Source organism: Glycine max, chromosome 1 (genome assembly GCF_000004515.6).
Source record: "Glycine max cultivar Williams 82 chromosome 1, Glycine_max_v4.0, whole genome shotgun sequence".
Lineage (NCBI taxonomy): Eukaryota > Viridiplantae > Streptophyta > Magnoliopsida > Fabales > Fabaceae > Glycine > Glycine max.
The window spans coordinates 50,817,162-50,837,414 of record NC_016088.4 but is presented as its reverse complement, the minus strand read 5'-3'; the positions used below and the strand labels follow the sequence as shown (position 1 = coordinate 50,837,414).

Here is a 20,253-nt window from a genome sequence, read left to right as displayed (position 1 = left end):
AAAGATATATAGATCGCAATAAACAAACAATGAAAAAGATTAATTAATTCCTTTCCTAAAATTTAGCGTTAGCTTTTTTTAGGTTTGGTGTTATGACTTTCGCTCACGCTATATTGCATTCCTGTTACAGTGAATCACATTATATCCCTAATTTATCTTTTTTTTTCTTTCTATCTTATGAAATTTAGCATGTCATCAAATGTTAAAAAATGTAAAAAGAAAGAAAAAAAAGTATTTCAGAAAATGTAAAAATGTTCATATAAGTAATATAAATTATTATTATTATTATTATTATTATTATTATTATTATTATTATTATTAGTTTACCAAAAAGATGAGCAGTTGGGATTATAAGATTATGCAGTTATATATATAAAATTTTCATGTTACGCGGAATTAGAAAATCAAACTGTGCAGTAGTATTTACGATGATATAATATTGTCTTTAAACGAAACTTTAATTTTTTTTTAACTTGGACTTTATATGTACAAGCTTTCAATTTAGTTTTTATATCTAATTGTCTTTACTTTAATAATTTTTATAATCTCAGTTTTCGGAATAATAATGTCATATTTTATATATATACTATATGCTTGATAAATATATACTATAAACCACCAGTATTTTAAAAAATTAGTTATAAAAGTAAAAGTATAAAATTTTTATTAAAAAATATAATAATTATCGTATAAAAAATTAAATATTTTAAATAGTTAAAATTTTTTAGAGACTACATATATCATTTATTAGACATAACTTTTCAATTAGATAATTTTACTCAGTCAGAAAATACCGTTATATATATGCGCAGCAAAAGATTTTTTTTATCTAAGTATTCAATGTAACATTTAAACCGCATTCTATGTATTTTTATCTTTCATCTGTACAAAGTGACGTTAATATCTATAAATTATTAAGGACTTTCCACGTATATATTTCGGTCTTATGTACATTATACGAAACAGCGATCGTATTTTTTAACAAATATTGTACAGAAAACAACCACAATTCACGCGTATACCTGTGTCAGAGTACCATTTGTATTCTTATTAAGAAATGATATACAATCAATTAATTATAATAGAGAAGAAGGTTCGACGTTCCGTCGAGTTCCACCCACTCTTAATTTGTCTAGATTAACTTTGCATGCATGCTTCCAACGAGGGAAATTGAAAAACAAAAACTTTTTATCAAGGAACTTATCTTGCAGGCTCAGTAGTTACTGGGACCCAAAAAGAACAAAATAAACTTCTTAATTTGGTTTCATTTTTAAATTCTTCATGTATCTGTTCTTTTATTGTTCTTAATCTAGGTATTGGCTGTAAGATTCACAAAAAGATCAACTGAATTATGCATTTTTTTTCCTTAAGGGAGAACATTTGAGGAGGAAAAGAGGAGGCAGAAAAATGAGAAAGGAATAGAATGTATTACGACAGATTAAATAAGTTTTTCTTGTGAGCTTAAAGCGAGGATTTAGCTACTTTAAGTTTGGGTTAACCTTTTATGAGATTAAAAATTAGTTAATAATTACATATTCAGTTGAAAAACAGTCATATATATTTATCTTTTAATCTTTAATCATTTTTTTATTCATAAAAATAAAAAACATATAATAAAAATTTACAATAATTCACGCACATTACTCAACTAAATTGAATTAAAATTATTTAATTTTTAATCATTTAAATGTGATCTAACATTTATATTAATTTTTTTCTCATAATAACAACATCAATAATTAATAAGTCAACGATATGATCTAATAATATGTTAAATTTATAAAAACATTAATAATTTAATAACATCAACAAATATAAACTGGAAAAATTAAGCAGTTCACTAGGATGGGCCTAGTTTTGAATAGTTTGCATAATATTTTATAATCTAATTTTATCGTTATCATTGTAACAAATTGGAGAATAACAATATAATGATCTTACAAAACTTTCCCTAAATACATGAAATATATGGTCGGGAGGAGTTTGGATAACTTTGTGTACAAGCATCTAACCTCATTACCCTTGCACAATCCCCACAATAATGTGACTATAATTCAACCAAAAATAGAAAATAATGTGACTAATTCAACCAAAATAGAAAAAAAAATTACATAGCTTTTTTTAATTAATTTTTTTATAAAATTTCCCCTGCAACTAACAAGATAACTTTGAAAAAATCTTCTATTATCTAGTGTATCGGGTTACAATGCATCCCAAGATTCTAGTAATTTACCAAGCATTACGTGCTGAACATAAGGGTGGCTATTGTAAATTGTTCATAGTTGCAAACTTAGAACAACGTTTCTTGCCTTCCTTCCTTCTAACCTTGATAGCTTCTATGCATTCCAATGTCTCGAGAACATCTTTCATATGAGGACTTTTTTAGGGTTACGTTCAAGGCATTTTAGGGTAATCTGTGCTGCTTTCAATGCTGCCTTGGTTGAATACTGACCCTCTATCCTTTCATCCATAATGCTTTTCAACTTGCTTTTATCAGAGCGAGAAGGCTTAGCCCATTCAACTAGATTCTGCTGCTCTATGGGGCGGTTTCTATCAAATGCCCTCATCCCTGTCAGCATTTCAAGCAGCACCACACCAAAACCATAAACATCACTCTTCACATGAAGGTGACCTGTTGAATCATAAAAGTATTAGATCGAACTGTTTCTTATATACGCTTCAACAAGTAGTATATTCACAATGTGTAGATAAGATGATCACCTGTTGCAACGTATTCTGGAGCAGCATAGCCATATGTTCCCATGATCCTGGTACTCACGTGTGAATCTCCACCAGAAGACCCTAATTTGGCCAGGCCAAAATCTGAAATTTTAGCGTTGTAATCCTGCAAAACATTAGTGTGATTTCTGGATTAAGTACTAGTATATAACCTATAGTTCTTTTTCTAGTAAGTAGTAACACTTTAGAGGATGTTTGGCGGCGAGCGAGGGAAGGAAAGCAGACAACGATGTTAATTAGCGTTTAGTGTTAATTAATGATGTTGTGTTAGGGGCTGTGGCTCGGCTTGAGGATGAGATAAGAATGAATACGAGTGGCAGCTACACAGAGCAATAACATTAACATGGGGCTGTTTTTGTCGTGTGTTTCACTGTCATTTTATAATGTCGTTTGCCGTGTTCGTGGTTTTTTTACGGAAAAGGGATATTTTTTCTTCGTTTTTTTTAATGGGAATTGTTTTTTAATTATTTATCAAAAAGGAATAAATCGTAAAAAGTGTTACGATTTATATTTTATTTTTTATTTTTTTAATTGAAATTATAAAATTATTTACGATTTTAATATAATTTTTTTTATTTTTCAATTTTAAAGTAACATTTTTTTAAAAAAAATTGAAGTTATAAAATTTTATTTTATGATTTTTTTTTTGGTATTACGAGCTCAAAGTGATAATACTTACTTTTTAATTTGGAAGTGCATGAGGTGATGTGTGAGCTTGGCTACGACTATTAAAATTATTCACGTTGTTGCGGACTTGTGGATAGTGGTATCGATTTGCTGCCTTGCTGCATAACAATAGGCCATTACTTGCAGTAATTTATAATTACACTTACTATATATTATTTCTATCTTATAAGAAGAAAAAAAACTCTTTTCTATAGAAAAGTATTTTTCAAAATCTGATTTTTACTTTAAAATAAGTATTACATTTCATTCCTATTCATGTTACTTTTATATATCTCTATTTTATTTTTTATTCATTTTTGTACCCAACTAAAAAAAACTTTCTTTTCATGATATCTAAGTTGTATCACATTAATTAAAAATTATCTTAAATAAATTTTTTAAAATAATTATTACAAACTTGATAATTTTCAATTATATGACCGTTCATAATTTAATTAGAGAAGCATCATGTCTTATAAAGAATCATATTGCCTTTTCTATGCGGAAGCCACTTTTAATCCTGGAATTCTTGTCAGAAGCATCAACAACAACTAATCTCTGGCTTCTCTAAATAGAACCAAGCTTTCATCACTTTTAATAAGGCACAGTGAACTCGGAACCAAGCTCATGACTTCACCTCATGCACTTCCAAATTAAAAAGTAAGCATTACGATTTTAAAGTTATAATATAAAAAAATTGTAAAATAAAAAAAAATATACTAAAATCGTAAATAAATTTATAATTCCAGTTAAAAAAATAAAATAAAAATTTAAGTCATAATAAATATTACGATTTCTAACTCAAAACTAATAACACGTATTATGGTGAATAATTAAAAAAAAACCCATTTAGAAAAAAGGAAAAAAAAAATACCCCTCGGTAAAAAAGCCTGTTCGCGTAGCGTTCTCATATTTTTTTACATTCGCTCTTTTTGTACGCGCGCCGCTTTGGAAATTGAGTATGCGTCTTCAAAAGCAAGCATAGCCCAATAGGAACATGACGTATGTACACTCTACTTTTTCAGCAAAGGAACACTTTTACGTGGCATTTTTAATTGATTCAGCTCTTTTTTAATTGGGAACATATTATTATTCAATAATCTTGTTAGATTTTTTGTTTATACAAGAAAAGTTTAAATGAGTTAATTGCTAGAGGCTCAATATGATAAGACAAACTTTAAGATTCAGCCATTACATATTATTCATTAATAAAAATCAGAAACATATTTTTATGCCATCCGAGTTTATTACTTATCAATTAGATTAATTTTTTATCAGGTTAAATTACTCATTTGGTTCATATAATTTCATGATTCTTACATTTTTTGTCTCTATAGTTTGAAAATAATTTTTTTAGTCTTTATAGTTTACATTTTAATTCTCTTTTAGTCCCTATAGTTTTGAAAGCTATTTTTTTAATTCTTATTGTTTGTATTTTAATTCTCTTAGTTTGAAAGTGGTCTTTTTAGTCCCTATACTTTATATTTTAATTCCATTTTAGGCTTTACCATTCAAATATGAGTAATATTATCAATTACAATTAACTACAAAAATATTAACAAGTAATTTATAATTAATTTATCATAAGATAATTTATAAAAAAAATAATGGATAATTTATAATTGATTTGTAGCTAATTATTTTTATATTTTTTGTAGTAAAGATTAAAAGATAATTAAAATATAAATTATAGTAACTAAAAATATCACTTCCAAACTAAGGACTAAAAGAGAATTAAAATACAAATTATAAGGACTAAAAAGAATATTTTTAAACTACAAATACTAAAAGAGAATTAAAATGTAAACTATAGGACTAAAAAAACTATTTTCAAACTACAAAAATTAAAAAAATAAGAATCATGAAACTATAAAAACCAAATGAATAATTTAATCTTTTATATATATTGTTGAAACTTAGACTTAAGTTATTGTGTACATTTGATTTGAATATTTGTTGTACACTTTAAATATTATTGACCTATAAAATTATATATTTATTTTTTAATTTTAATGTAACAATGTTATGATACTAGTATTACAATTGTAAGTAAAGTGTTATTGCATTCATCAGATTATTTATCATACAAAATTTAACACAATATAGATATAGCCTATAGGGGTTCCACGATTGTATGTAAGTGCTATTACATTCATCTTCTTTGTCATATAAATTTTAACACGTGTGTGTGGAAGTATACTAAAATTTAGATCATAATTTTGAACATGAAAATTTTTCAATAGTTTTTTTTTTCAATTGTTTTCATACTCTTTATTATGTAAAGTTTATTATGTTGTTGCATCTAAACAAAATTAATAATCATAAAATCATTTTCCAATAAACCTATCCAAACAATAATCGATTATTTATAATTAACTATACATGTAATCAATTATTAAAATAATCTATCTTTTACCGCTATCCCATTTTTAATTTCAGTCCAATCAATTAGTTTATAAGTTTTCAGTTTATAAATCCCAACTAATTTTGTCAAACACACTTGGCACATTTAGTAAGATACTCGAAAAGCTTATAATCTATTTTGATTTGCTTATTTATTTTACACAAACTTATTTTATAGCTTAATATTTGATATTTTTAAAATTTATTTTTTCATGCAATGTTATTGTTAAAAAATTACACTTTCAAACAATTAAAAATTAATACAGATATATTTTTTAAAAATAATTATACCAAAACTAACAATCTTATTATATATATACAACTATTTATTATTAATAATTATCAAACGCATAAATCAATTTACATTAAATTTGAAAGAGGAACTTTAACGTTCATATAAGTATTACCTAATTTAAGTATAATTATCTCCAATTGATAATATATGTATTTTCTAGAAAGGAATATCATCTATTATTAGATGATATTCGTAAAAAGGATTTGCCGGCTTGTATATTTAAAGTAAAATATATTTTAATTTCCTCTTATCTCTTCTCAAATATGTGTAGGTGTTGGTGTTAAAAAAGTGTTTGAAAAAGAAGGTGCCAACGTTAAAGCGTGGATTCATAGAGCCACATCCATAGTTAGTTTCTTCCTCTACTTTCAGTTGCACACTTCCACTTCTCTTAGCCTTGTTTTCTTTCTTGGTTTTTTCCTTTCTCTCGGTTTCAGTTTTTCCAAAAAATTTATATATATATATATATATATATATATATATAGATATATAGATATACATATTTATATCATGCTCTATTTCTATACTTTATCTGTATGGTAAATACTAAGCAGTTTTGTGAAAACATTGATTAAAATATTTACTTGTGTAAAAACATAAAAGTAACAGTTAAATTTAAAATAATTCCGTTTTCAATAAAAATATATTTAATCTTCCTATTATCTTTAATGATCTGTAATTCTGCTCACATTGACGTACGTTAATATTTTACGTACATAGATGATAAGTATAATTTAAGGACTATTTACATTCTAGGAAAGAACCATATTTTTTTTTTTTAACAGACTTGTACCATTCACGCGTATCCATGTGTCTGAGTACAATTTGTATTCTTAATGCTACGATTAATTAAACTGTAACTGATAGAGATTATTAGAGAAGGAGTTTCGTGGTTCACGCATTCTGGGTTCCAACCCTTTGCCTATGCAAGTTGCATTAGCATTGCATTCATGCTTCCAGCGAGGAAAATATCAAAAACTTTTCATTAAGGAACTTATCTTAATTGTCACTGGAGTCAAAAAACAACACAACCACATCTTTTTAAGATACAACTTCGTTTCATTCATTATCTGGTTTCATTTTTACCGTTCTTTTAGTCTAGGTATATTTGACAGTGAAATCCACTATGATCAACTGATCGAGTAATGCTTCTTTTCTTTCTTTTTTCTTTTTTTTTCTTGAGGGATACTCTCATTTGGGGAGACAAAAAGGAGATAGAGAAATGAGAATAAAAACGGAATGCATTAATTACGACAAGTTAAACAAGGACACGTACGTACTCATACTTTATATCTAATAATTTAACTAACTGAACGCGTTGAAAAAGACTAATTAAATTATGCTCTATTTTTCGTCTTGTTTAGAATATGGTTCTTTCAAATCAGTGAATTGCCCATATGACTCTTAATCATATCTAAAAGTTTATCACAACAGTTTATAGTGAAAAAAACTCATTCATTGTTAATTTAAACTATTAAATAGTAAATTAATTATTTTATATTAAAACTTATTTTTATATTATCATACGAAAAGTAATTATTATTATTATTATTTTCTAATCAAAAATATTAATGTAATGATTGCCTAAATCCATCATAATTACATGATGGGTGTAATTTCATTCATTAGGAATGTTAGCAAATCGCATTTTTTTAATATACGACTTTTTATTAATAACTGAAATTTATAAAATAAAATTACAAGATTTCGTGACTCCTGTTTTTTATTTAATACAATTTAGTAATTTCTAAAATAAATTAATTATAAAAAAAATTAGAATAGAATGAATATATTAGAGAGTGTGGAAACTTATTTTAACATATTAGAGTTCAAAGTATTTACCGACTTAATTTATGGGTGATTTAACCTATTTTTACTCCTAATTATACTAGTTAAATTGTATAACAATAGATTTTATATTAACCTTTTCAATGTAAGTGGGATTTTTTTCCCTCTTTGATTTAAGAATTCTTTATATTAATAATTATAAAATATCACTTCATTTTCTTTTTAATATTATTTTAAATAATCGTGTCAAATTAGTAAAAACATTATATAAAATCCCTAAAAATGAGAAATAAAGTAAAATTAAAATGGTCTTTTGTAGCTACTAATAAAAATAAAGAATAAAAGTATTTTTAAATCAAAAAACATTTTTTTTTCTCACCTGCCTTTTCATAGGAGGCGATAGTTACATGCTAAATGATAAAATGAAGAATGAAGGTGGGTCTCCTAGCAGGAATTCAAAGTTCAAACCGTGCCAAAAAAAAGTAACATAAAACAAAAATGAGTCGCACTTCCACTCTACAACTAGTACAAAAACTTCAAAGTTTCAAACAATGAACATCACAACACGTTCGCACATGATATCAGTGGAATTTTTTTCTTTTTCTAAAGTAGGAAATTTACTAGCAACGTGTATTTTCGCTCTATATTTCTTCATTCGACAAATGAAGACATGGCCGAGGAAACAAGTGCTGTATCTTAACCAAAAACACATAAAGTTAAGTTAGTGGAAAAAGATACATCAAATACGACACACACCACTCAATATATAATCCTTGACTTTCAATTTAACCAATAAAAGTGGCCATCATTTTTTACTTTAATGGGAAAAAAAGGTAAAATGGCATATAAGCGCACGTACATATGACAAAGTTTTGAGGAAAGGGTATCATTATGTTTCTTTTTTCCAATTTTGTTCCAACCGAATAAAATCACTATAAACTATAAAATTCTCCCTACATGCCTAAACTTAACATTTGATTAAATTGAAATAACCTATACATTTATTGGTCCGAATCATTATACTGTAAATGTATGAATACATAATTTTCATGATACCAAAGAATAATCAAACAAGGTTGCTTTCAAGATTACTTCAACAAACATTCAAAGGTTAAACATTACTTCAAGAATAATACAAGGTTGCTTCAACAAACAAGCATTGCTTCAAGATTAAGCTTTTATCTCAAAATAAAGTGTTTCCAAGATATCAAGGTTCTGGTAATTGATTACCAGACAGTGTAACCGATTACCAGAATACAATTTTGAAAAATAAGTTTTTAGAAGGGTTTTGAAATTTGAATTTAAAAGCTGTAATCGATTATCATTGATGTGTAATCGATTACCAGCAACGGAACTCTTTGAAATTCAATTTGAAAAGTCATGACCCTTCAAAATATAACTGTGTAATCGATTACTAAAAACCTGTAATCGATTACCAGTGAAGAATTTTAGAAATTTTTTTTTGAAAAGACACATCTCTTTAAATCATTTTAAAAAGACACGAATGACCTATATATATATGTGTGTCTAACTTCAAAAATCAAGAGAGAGATATTCTAAGAGAACTTCATTGTCAAATGTTCTCTCAACAACTCTTGGACAAACACTTACAAATCTATTTAGAGTTCATCCAGGAACTTCAAATTGTATTATCATCTCTAAAAGAGAGAAATTCATCTAGGAACTTCAATTTGTATCATTCACTCTAAAGGAGAGAAATCTTTCTATTCATCTCAGAAAGTTAGTTGTAACTAAGAGGTTGTTTGTCTCTTAAATTGTGAGTTTCCTGAACACAAGGAAAAGGGATCCCTCGGGTGTTTAGAAGTTGTAAAAATGATTTTTATAAAGTTAATGGAAATCTCAAGTGGGTTGTTTGAGGACTGGACGTAGGCACGGGAAGTGGCCGAACCAGTATAAATTGAGTTTGCATTTCTCTCTTCCCTTATCTCATTTATTTTATTGCAATCAATTTTGTCTTGCACATTTAAAGAACATTATTAAATTGATTGTTGCTTCTTCTTCTGCATTCTAAGCCTATCTTTTAAAAAGGGGATTAAAAATTTGTTAGTGGGAATTTTGTGAGACTTAATTCACCCCGCCCTCTTAAGTTATTGAGGCCACTTGTTCAACAAGTAGTATCAGAGCCGGATTCTTATCTAAAGTTTATAAACTTCAAGAATATATATGGTCTCATCTAAATTTTCATTCCCTGAGGGAAATTCTATTAATAGGCCTCTTGTTTTCAATGGCGAAGGTTATCACTATTGAAAAACCCGAATGCAGATCTTTCTTGAAGCCATAGATTTAAATATTTGGGAAGCCATTGAAATTGGTCCCTTCATTCCTACAATGGTAGTGGGAAATACAACTATAGAAAAACCTAGAGAAGAATGGGATGATGATGAAAGAAGAAATGTTCAATACAATTTAAAGGCCAAAAATACAATCACTTCTGCATTAGGCATGGATGAATATTTTAGAGTCTCAAATTGTAAAAATGCAAAAAAAAAAAATGTGGGATACATTACAAGTAACCCATAAAGGCACAACTGATGTCAAGAGAGCTAGAATAAACACTTTCACACATGAATATGAACTGTTTAGAATGAATTAATATGAGACCATACAAGATATGTAAAAGAGATTTACTCATATAGTTAATCATCTTGCATCATTGGGAAAAATATTTCCTAATGAAGATCTCATTAACAAAGTGCTGAGATGTTTAAGCAGACAATGATAACTAAAAGTAACAACAATTGTAGAATCAAGAGATCTCACTAATATGTCTCTTGCCACTCTCTTTGAAAAACTTCAAGAACATGAAATGGAACTTATGAGACTCCATCAACATGAAGAGAATGATAAAAAAAAAAGGAAAGGAATAGCACTTAAAGCCTCATCATCTTCTATTCAAGAAGAAAGTGACAAAGAGGACTTGAATGAAATAGAAGAAAATGATGATTTCAGATTTTTTGTGAAGAGATTCAACAAATTTATGAGAAACAAAGGAAATCAACGGAGATCAAATATCAATCCAAAGAAGAAAGGAGAATATTCATCCTTAGCCCCAAAATGCTATGAATGCGATCAATCTGGGCACTTAAGATTAAATTGTCCTGTCCTTAAAAGAAGAATGGAAAAATTCGACAAGAGAAATTTCAAAGAAAAGAAAGAAAAGAAAGCATGCATCACTTGGGAAGATAATGACATGGCGAAAGACTATGAAAGCGAAGAAGAGTTGGCACATTGATAGCGGTTGCTCCAAACACATGGTGGGAGATGCATCAAAGTTTATTCATATTTCTCCCAAAGATAGTGAATATGTGATCTATGGAGATAACAAACAAATGTAAAATTGTTGGAATTGGAAAAATAGGTACGAATTCCTCTACCTCCATAGAAAATGCTTTACTTATTGATGATCTTAAGCATAGTTTATTGAGTATTCATCAATTACGTGATAAAGACCATTTATCCAACAAGAGGATTTTAATGTTTGTCTATTTTTGATTATTTTTGCCTATGATTGTTAACTTTTGATTGAGTTTTGATGCTTGTTTTCTGCTTGAGTTTTGATTGTCCTTGATAATTATGATTGATAGTTATGTTGATTGTCTTTGATGATTGCTTTTGATGATTGTTTATGATTGAGTTTTGATTATCTTTGATGATTGTGTCTGAGAGTTATGTTAATTATTGATTACTCTTGATGATTGTTTTTTATTATTATATATTTTGGTTATTTATACTGAATATGTATTTTTGTGGGTACAAAATAATTATTTTTAAGGCATGTTGATATCATTTGATTCTCATATATTCCAACAAGTGTTAACATTTTCTTTTGGGCCGAGAAATGATACTTTGAACGGCATGACATGCTCTACTTTTTTAATTCATTATAAATTGCTGAATGTTTTTCTCTTCTCTGCGCATGATTTGTTTTTGATATTGACAAAGGGGGAGAGATAGATAAAAGATAAAATAGTAAGGGTTTATGAGACAGTTTTTTTTTATGAAATATATGCAATCTTCAACTATTTCATATAAGAAGTCATTGTGAAATCAAGGGGGAGTAAACTATACAGATAGATATTTTTTTTGTTGCTCTTAACCTACAGATGGTTGTCATCATCAAAAAGGGGAAAAATGTGAATCATGCAGGTTTTGATGATGCTGAAAAGAATTCACTTAATAATGATTGTCATCATCAAAAAATGGGAGAATATGAATCATGCAGGTTTTGATGATGCTGAAACGAATTCACTTGATAATGATTGTCATCATCAAAAAGGGGGAGAATGTGAATATATGAATACATGATTTTGATGATGCCAAAGAATAATCAAACAAGGTTGCTTTCAAGATTACTTCAACAAACATTCAAAGGCTAAGCATTGCTTCAAGAATAATACAAGGTTGCTTCAACAAACAAGCATTGCTTCAAGATTAAGCTTTTGCCTCAAAACAAAGTGTTTCCAAGAGATCAAGGCTCTGGTAATCGATTACCAGGTAGTGTAATCGATTACCAGAAGACAATTTTGAAAAATCAGCTTTTAGAAGGGTTTTGAAATTTTAATTTAAAAGCTATAATCGATTACCATTGATGTGTAATCGATTACCAGTAACAGAACTCTTTGAAATTCAATTTGAAAAGTCATGACCCTTGTTAGTTGCTATTCACGACTAAGTTTTGTATTGAACATTTGCACAAAAATAGCTCTTTACCTCCAATTTATAGTTCATTTTGTAGGAATTGTACATATTTTCATGTTTAGTATGATTTCATAAAGTAGATACTCCAATTTTATGATTTAATGTTGAAACGACTTCAATTTCAGGCTAAAAGAAGAGAAGGTTCAAGTAGTTGATGTCTCGCTAAGCGAGCTGCATGCCTCGTTTAGTGTGTTGGGAAATCCTAGAAGAGGATCATTCAGAGATATGCTCACTCAGCGCACTGCCATCTCGCCCAGCGAGTTGTTTGTCTCTTCTCGCACTTAGCGCGCCCAGCTCGCTAAGCCAAAATTCACTTACTTTCGCTTAGCGAACGAATCTCGCTAAGCGAGCCTTTAGAAGCCGAAACATCAAGGAGCCTTTAAAACACTGAAGTTGGCGAAAACTAAAAAAAGAGTCGAAAACAGAGCCAAGAGAGAAGCTGAAGTGACAGAAATTGAGCCACCAAGAGAGTTTAGATTAGAGGAGTGAGATTAGGGTTCTAGAGGTTAAAGGAGACATCATCAATCCTTCTTAGCCATTTTCTTCCACTTAAACTCTGTTCTTCCTTGTATTGATAGTTCATTTCTTGTAATGGAAGGCTAAACCTCTTGGTTGGAAAGTTCTGCTAAATCCTTGATGTAATATTCTTTCACTATCTATTTAATGTTGTTTTTTTGTGTTCATTGCTTCTATCTATGCTTATTTTTACATGCTTGTGGCTTGATCACCCATTTGTATGTATAGTTAGGATTTTTATCATTGGGAAGTGCTTTAAAGCCTTAGAACTTGGTAGAGCAAGCTAGAAAACTGTATGTCTAGGAATGGAGTGCAATGATCTAGTTCATATTATGTTGTAGACTTAATGCGACTCTTTTAGGCTGAGTTTGTTGAGGGATCAAAGACGAAGTTTAAAGAGAGTTAGGCTCATTCACTAGAGGGATCTTGGTTTGGGTAATTTCTCAGCATAAGAACACTAGGATAACATTAAATAGAGAAAAATACATAACAACACCAAGGAAAATTCAGTAGAACGACCTGACGCTTTTTACTTGACTATTTTTACTTCTCAAACTTTAGATATTTAGTTTGTATTTAAATAGATTTTAGAACAAAAATCCAACTTGATATTTACTTGCTTTCAGTTTATACAAATTTTTACTCACTGAATATACAGTTCTGAGTGAAACAAATTCTATGTGGATACGATACTCGGTCTTACCGTTTTAATATACTACTTGTGCGAATCGGTATACTTGCCGACCCACTCGAACAACCCTTCAAAATATAACTGTGTAATTGATTACCAGAAACCTGTAATCGATTACTAATGAAGAATTTCAGAAATTTTTTTTGAAAAGACACATCTCTTCAAATCATTTTGAAAAGGCACAAAGGGTCTATATATATGTGTGTCTAACTTTGAAAAACAAGAGAGAAATATTCTAAGAGAACTTCATTGTCAAATGCTCTCTCAACAACTCTTGAGCAAATACTTGCAAATATATTGAGAGTTCATCCAGAAACTTCAAATTTTATTATCATCTCTAAAAGAGAGAAATTCCTCTAGGAACTTCAATTTGTATCATCCATTCTAAAGGAGAGAAATCTTTCTGTTTATTTCAGAAAGTCAGCCAAGAGGCTGTTTGTCTCTTGAATTGTGAGTTTCCTGAACACAAGGAAAAGGGATCCCTCGGGTGTTCAGAAGTTGTAAAAAGATTTTTACAAAGTTAGTAGAAATCTCAAGTGGGTTGCTTGAGGACTGAACGTAAGCACGAGAAGTGACAGAACTAATATAAATTGAGTTTGCATTTCTCTGTTTCCTTATCTCATTTATTTTGCAATCAATTTTGTCTTGCACATTTAAAGAACATTTTTAAATTTATTGTTACTTCTTTTTCTGCATTCTAAGCCAATCTTTTAAAAAGGGGGTTAAAAATTTGTTAGTAAAAATTTTGTGAGACTTAATTTACCCTGCCCTCTTAAGTTATTGAGGTCACTTGTTCAACATATATATGTGTTACACCCCACTCAATGAAATGGTATATTCTAGAAGCATTGACACATGCAGGGAAGAGATTGGTCATTTGGAAGTGCTTCCAACCCAAAACTACTCTTTAGTTGCTTGTTTTCCAAAACCGCTTAAGTGTGCTTCACGTTGGATCAACATTTAGAGTCGTAAATCTCAACATGGTGCAATTAGAACTTTAGGAGCAATAATTTGAAGAACAAGGAAAAAAAAATTGAGCACTTTAGATGCTATAAGTTACCTTTAGATTTTGCAATCCATATATAAGTCAAAAGTAAATCTATGAAGATCAAAATGACCAATCCAAAGAGGTGTATAGGTTTCATTTCATGTCATTCTACAACTTGCAAACTATGGTTTTTTGTTGCTCTTTAAAAGGTGCTATGTGCTGGATACTGTTGAATTGTGTTTTCCAACAGCTCTAGCTCTATGTCTTCTCTTGAAAACATCTTGCCTGAATCTCTTGGTCTCACTTTGTATGTCCATGAAGGGTTTCTTCTCTATGTTTTCCTTTTCACTCTCCAACATCCTTTGCCTCTTGGCCACTGCCAAAGCTGCTTCCCTGTCCTCCAATTCTTGGCTCTTTACCTCTTCCTGCATGTGTCCCACTTCTTGTATATCAGTCAATGTTGCCCAAATAGATACTAATTTTATTTTTTGGTGCGTGTACGAGGACTTCAAGTTTGAAAATAGCATAGATTACAAGGTTGTCAAAAATAATTTTACTCAAAATCCACTTAAAGCTTGGTAAAAGGGATAAAAGGGAAAATAGAAGTAAATACAGAAAAAGGAAAAGGTTTTATAGATCATATAGGAAAAACTTATGAATAAACATCTGAATTTAAAACTAAGCATTGACGTCAAAGTTCACATATCTACGGAAGCTTATGTATATAATACTTTAACTAAATTTTAAAAGAATCCGCAAGAGAGAACTCAAGATATTGAATGCATCATGTTTGACCAAAACATTAACAAGATAATGCAGAATAATGCTTCAAAGTGCACTTCATGCTTTCCGTTTCACCCACTCCATGTCTTTGAAGCATTAAAGCTAACATTGTACATTAAACTTCAAAAAACTTTTTAACTATCATGGACTGTACCTTAAGTATTCAATCATGTCAGCTACAAATAAGTCACCACACATTCCCTCATTATATTTCAAATAATAATATTTGTTCAAAAGGTAGGTTGCATGCACTTCAACAAAATTATGCTGATGTTCAAATAAATAAATTTTAGTTGAAGAAGTAACTGTAAATGGATAGAATTTTTTTTTGAATTTTGTACACATAAATCTCAATACAGAGTGTTAAAGTCATCATAATAAAAAAAGTGAAGTAAGAAGGACCTGAAGATCATGAATGAGACTGTCAAGTGATTTGATCTTCCTATGAGGCCAGCGGGGAATACCAAATTCTCTGCACTTTCTCTTGAGAACAGTGAGCCCAACATTTAGATTTCTTGATGCTTCTACAATTGGCATACCAAAGTACTTGACCAAATCTGATAAAGAAATTTTTGCTACAAGATCACTGGGTGCCCTCTTTTTCTTTGCTAGCAAACCTGCAAACCCTCACCTCATCTGTTAGATATAAATATTTATGCATGACATTATTAACACAACATTAGGAAGCTTCACACAAGGGGTTCGAGAATTTATGTACAGGATCACAAAACAATTTTTTTAATAAATAAATTGTATACTGCTAAGACTGAACTGCTGGAATAAAAAGGATAATAATTGATAACATTCAAAATTGAGAACAACATGGTATACAGGATTGGAGTTAATAATATCAATCCTTTAAAAAGAGGGAATAATCAGAAGTTTTAAAACCTAAAAAAGAAGTTCCATTTTTGTGTCAGTCATCAAAGAGGATTCCTGTATTTGATTAGCATTTCAGAACTTTTCTACATTCAGAACTGTAGAATTAAGTTACAACAACAATATAGTCATCACAGTCAAAACTTGGGAGATATTGTAACAGATAGGTTTCACCAAAAGATTGAATATGTCCATATAGTAGCTAAGCTGCAGAACAAACTGTGTTTATCATTTATTGTTAAATAGGTTATGTCTGTTAGATAACTGAGAGCATTGACTCTGAACCTGGTGAGCTTTCAACATCTGTCTCATTGTCCAGTGACTCAGACTCGTCGTCTTCATAAGGAAGACAATTGAGATCCTGATCAAGAACAGGAAAGACTTTCCATGATGGTTGGCAATTGTTGCTGTTTCCTTGCCTTTCTTCCCCTGTATAGTCTTGTGCTATATCACTGTCTTCCTCCTTCCGGTCCAACTTGTATATCACATGGAGATCATCAAGCAAGTTTGGAATCATCTTAAGCTTTGGGTTTCTGAAAATTAAAAAAGAATAATAAGAGGGAGTTAGATATATGATAAATTACTTTGTAGAAGTAATCGGAAACAAAATGGAGAAGCTCAGAAGATTTAAAACTTGTAGAAGTGGTGGAGCAGCCATGTAGGGAGATATTTTGGAGTCACACAGTATTAAAGGTTTTGATCACCAAAGGTTTTATGAAACAGTGAAATAGTGATATCAAGACAAGGCTATTAAGAATATAGGCATGTCATATCAAACATAATAATGTTAAAAGTACATAATTATGCAATTTGGAGATAATGTCATTCCTTTCAAAAGAAAATAGGACTGGAAATTCAATGAAATCCAGAATTACGTGCAAGCCTTCACTCCACTATGAACAGGAAGAAAGTAAAATAAATGAGGTTTAAAACCCAGTAAGGGCAAAAATAATGAACATGATAAAATATAAATATTTGGAAATTCATAGAAGAAAAATCGGGGATGAGTTTTAGGGTATTTTAGGGAGAAATAGAGAAGGTAGGGAAAGTTAAAATAAGAAGTTATCTGCTTTCCATCCTTTCCAGAAATTAAAGGTACTATGGTAGGTATGCCTTCCCCTTAAATGGATATTAATTAGAAAATTATGCAGAATACCTTCTTTTTGTTGAAGAACATATAGTATGTGTTTTAATATCACCTTGTTCCCCTTTAATTTGGAAGGGAAAAATCGACTTTTTATGAGGGGAATGAAGATTGGAGAGCAATTGGTCTACTCTATTCCATTCCTTTTCTTTAAAATTCAAATAAAATGCAAAGCATATATTCAAGTATTTCAGCTTCATACATAAAGAATCAAACTTTATTCTTGATTCCCTTTCCTCCTCAAAGTGTAAACAAGGCAGTATTAGTTATTCCTTTATGTCTTGGTAAACCAGTCATATAAATATAAGACTATTACATGAAAATAAATCTGGATGCCATATTAGAAAATGGTTAAGTGAACATATTGCATTGTCTCTCACAGGAAGACAACAAAATGTTAGTGATTGAGGGGATAAAATTCTACATGAAGATCTGTTAATGCATCCCCTAATTTTGGGTGTTTGGGGGAAAGGTCATGCCTAGTTTTCACCCTAAGGCATATTCAATATATTATTTTCACTAAAAGTAAACATCAGTTGCTTGAACCAACGATGCTGTCACTGACTAACCTTTGCTTATTTCCCAGGACTAACAGTAAGACCAAAATACATATTCTGGTGTGAAGCCTTAGCTTTGTTCTGTTTGTTATGAATCTTACTAGTAAAATAGAATTAATGATATTCCCACTTAAAATTTCCACTACACTTTTTTCTCTTATATCTGTCTCTACCAAATCACTTGTTAAATCTCACACTTTTCTCTCTTCTTTCCTTATATCTATCTTCGCTGTTAGAATTTTAAGTGAGAACGAGTGAACAACATTACTCCTAAAATAAGGATTGTCAAAAGTTATAGAGGGATATATTTTCTAAATTTAATTTAATATGATTCCATGGTCGCTCCATTTCCTTCTATTTCAACTTTTCTGTGCAAAGAACTCAGAACCATAAGTATGCTCTGGAGTAATAAGTGACTAATCGCCACATACATAAAGATTTTTTGGGACACCACTAAAGTTCTCTACAACAATAAACAGGACTTATAAATGAATTGGGATCTTCTATTAGAGGGTTATGTAATGGGATGGAAAGAAACTGTTTATTAGGGAGTGGCCCACTGTTACTTGTGCAGAGGTCTGCCAGTTCTATGCCAATAGCCAAAGCGTGTTTAATACTTCAATATCTTTCATTCTCACAAAAGAAGAGAACTCTCTCATGTCTTCCAGGGAAAAAAGAGAATCCACATCCCTTATATGTTATAAACTATACATACAACTCAAAATTAGCTTTTGGTTAAAATGCACAAATCAATCGAATTTGCACACATTACAAATTTTAGCTTCTCTATTTTTAAATGTGATTCATTCAAGGTGGGGAAATCTTGGTGGGACCAAAGAGCCAAGTACATATTCATATAACCAAAAGGGACCGATTCCAATTCAGTAGAAGGGGGGTTATCTAATTCAAAGGACCTAACTATGGAGGACTAATGCAAGGTTTAAATTGCAATTGGGATTGCAATTTCGTCACGATCCTTGATGTTGAAGAAATTGCAGACAAATATGGCCGGTGTGCAATCACAATTCGGCTTGATATTGCGGGAAATTGCAGACAAATACAGCCAATACGATCACAATTTGGCTTGATGTTTCAGGAAATTGCAAACAAATATGGCCGATCTGATCACAATTCGGCTGATTCCGGCCGCAATTGTGATCACAGTGACTCTAAAACTTGCCCATTTCGGCGGCGGACTGTTTTTATTTTTTTAAAAAACCTTGGACTAATGTCAAAGACAACATATAGGACTAAGCAGATATACCTTGTGACCAACAAAACCGGTGGAATGCGGCAAAATTGAGGAGTGTGATCGGCATGGAACGCAAAGACACAAAGCCACACTCCATTTCGGTGCCCTTCACACACTTCAGAAACACGAGATTTTACCAATCCAGGAATTGGGGTAGCCTGCATTTCCCCATAGGAGCCGCTCTCTGAAAACACAAACTCTCTCTCAACTTCCCTTTTCTCTCCATCCCCTCGGCGGTACACATGCACACTCCTCATTAACTCTGCAATCCACCCACACCCCACAAAGGAAATAAACAAATAAATAACGAAATTCCACCACCCCACCAGAAAAAATCACATTTTTCAACGAAAAACGAAACTTGGAATAAAAATGACAAGTGAAACAAAATCTGGGTAAGAGAGAGATGCATGGTGGCATCACATACCTGGTTGGAGGGTGTTGTTGAAGACTAGTAGATTGGTGAGCAAAGTGGACTCCATGAAGGGGTCATGAGAAAGAGATAGGAAGCAATAGCATGAAGCGTGGACTAACAGAAGGAAGAGAATGAGGCAAAAACCAGCTTTTAAGTGCAAGTTTGCATGATCTTCCGCTTTTTTTCGTTGGTTTCGGATCAGTTTAGAATCATGCCCAGCTAAAATAAGGTACTTTTGCTCTTTAGTCTTTTTCTTTTGTCACCTCCTTACCCTCCTTTTTCTCTTCATTTATTTTTCTTCACCTTTTTCGGTTCTCTCTCTGTAGATGCAAATTTATTGTGCAACCGTTTAATTACTCCATATCGATACATTTACTTGTGAATCAAAGTGATTTACACCAAAAAAGTGATTTTTTGTTGT

At 30.5% G+C, this 20,253-nt stretch overlaps 1 protein-coding gene and 1 pseudogene across 1 annotated transcript; both read right to left on the bottom strand.

Annotated features, from left to right (window-relative positions):
• Positions 1 to 2,262: 2,262 nt before the first annotated feature.
• LOC121174796 (probable serine/threonine-protein kinase PIX13) lies at positions 2,263 to 3,543 on the bottom strand (annotated as a pseudogene).
• An 11,318-nt stretch (positions 3,544 to 14,861) lies between these two features.
• LOC113001653 (protein RKD5) lies at positions 14,862 to 20,253 on the bottom strand. Its single transcript, XM_026128550.2, has 5 exons — positions 19,845 to 20,253; positions 19,430 to 19,679; positions 16,750 to 16,997; positions 15,988 to 16,202; positions 14,862 to 15,227 (listed from the first exon to the last, which is right to left on the bottom strand). The coding sequence occupies exons 1-5, from the start codon at positions 19,897 to 19,899 to the stop codon at positions 15,015 to 15,017; spliced, it is 981 nt and encodes a 326-aa protein (XP_025984335.1). The 5' UTR covers positions 19,900 to 20,253; the 3' UTR covers positions 14,862 to 15,014.

Bases quoted from the DNA above. Each gene is read 5' to 3' on its own strand.
- LOC113001653 (XM_026128550.2), bottom strand. From the start codon at position 19,899: ATGGAGTCCACTTTGCTCACCAATCTACTAGTCTTCAACAACACCCTC. The intron at 19,680-19,844 runs GTATGTGATGCC...GGTGGATTGCAG, and splicing joins CAACAACACCCTCCAACCAG to AGTTAATGAGGAGTGTGCAT. The intron at 16,203-16,749 runs GTTCAGAGTCAA...GAGGGTTTGCAG, and splicing joins AGATGTTGAAAGCTCACCAG to GTTTGCTAGCAAAGAAAAAG.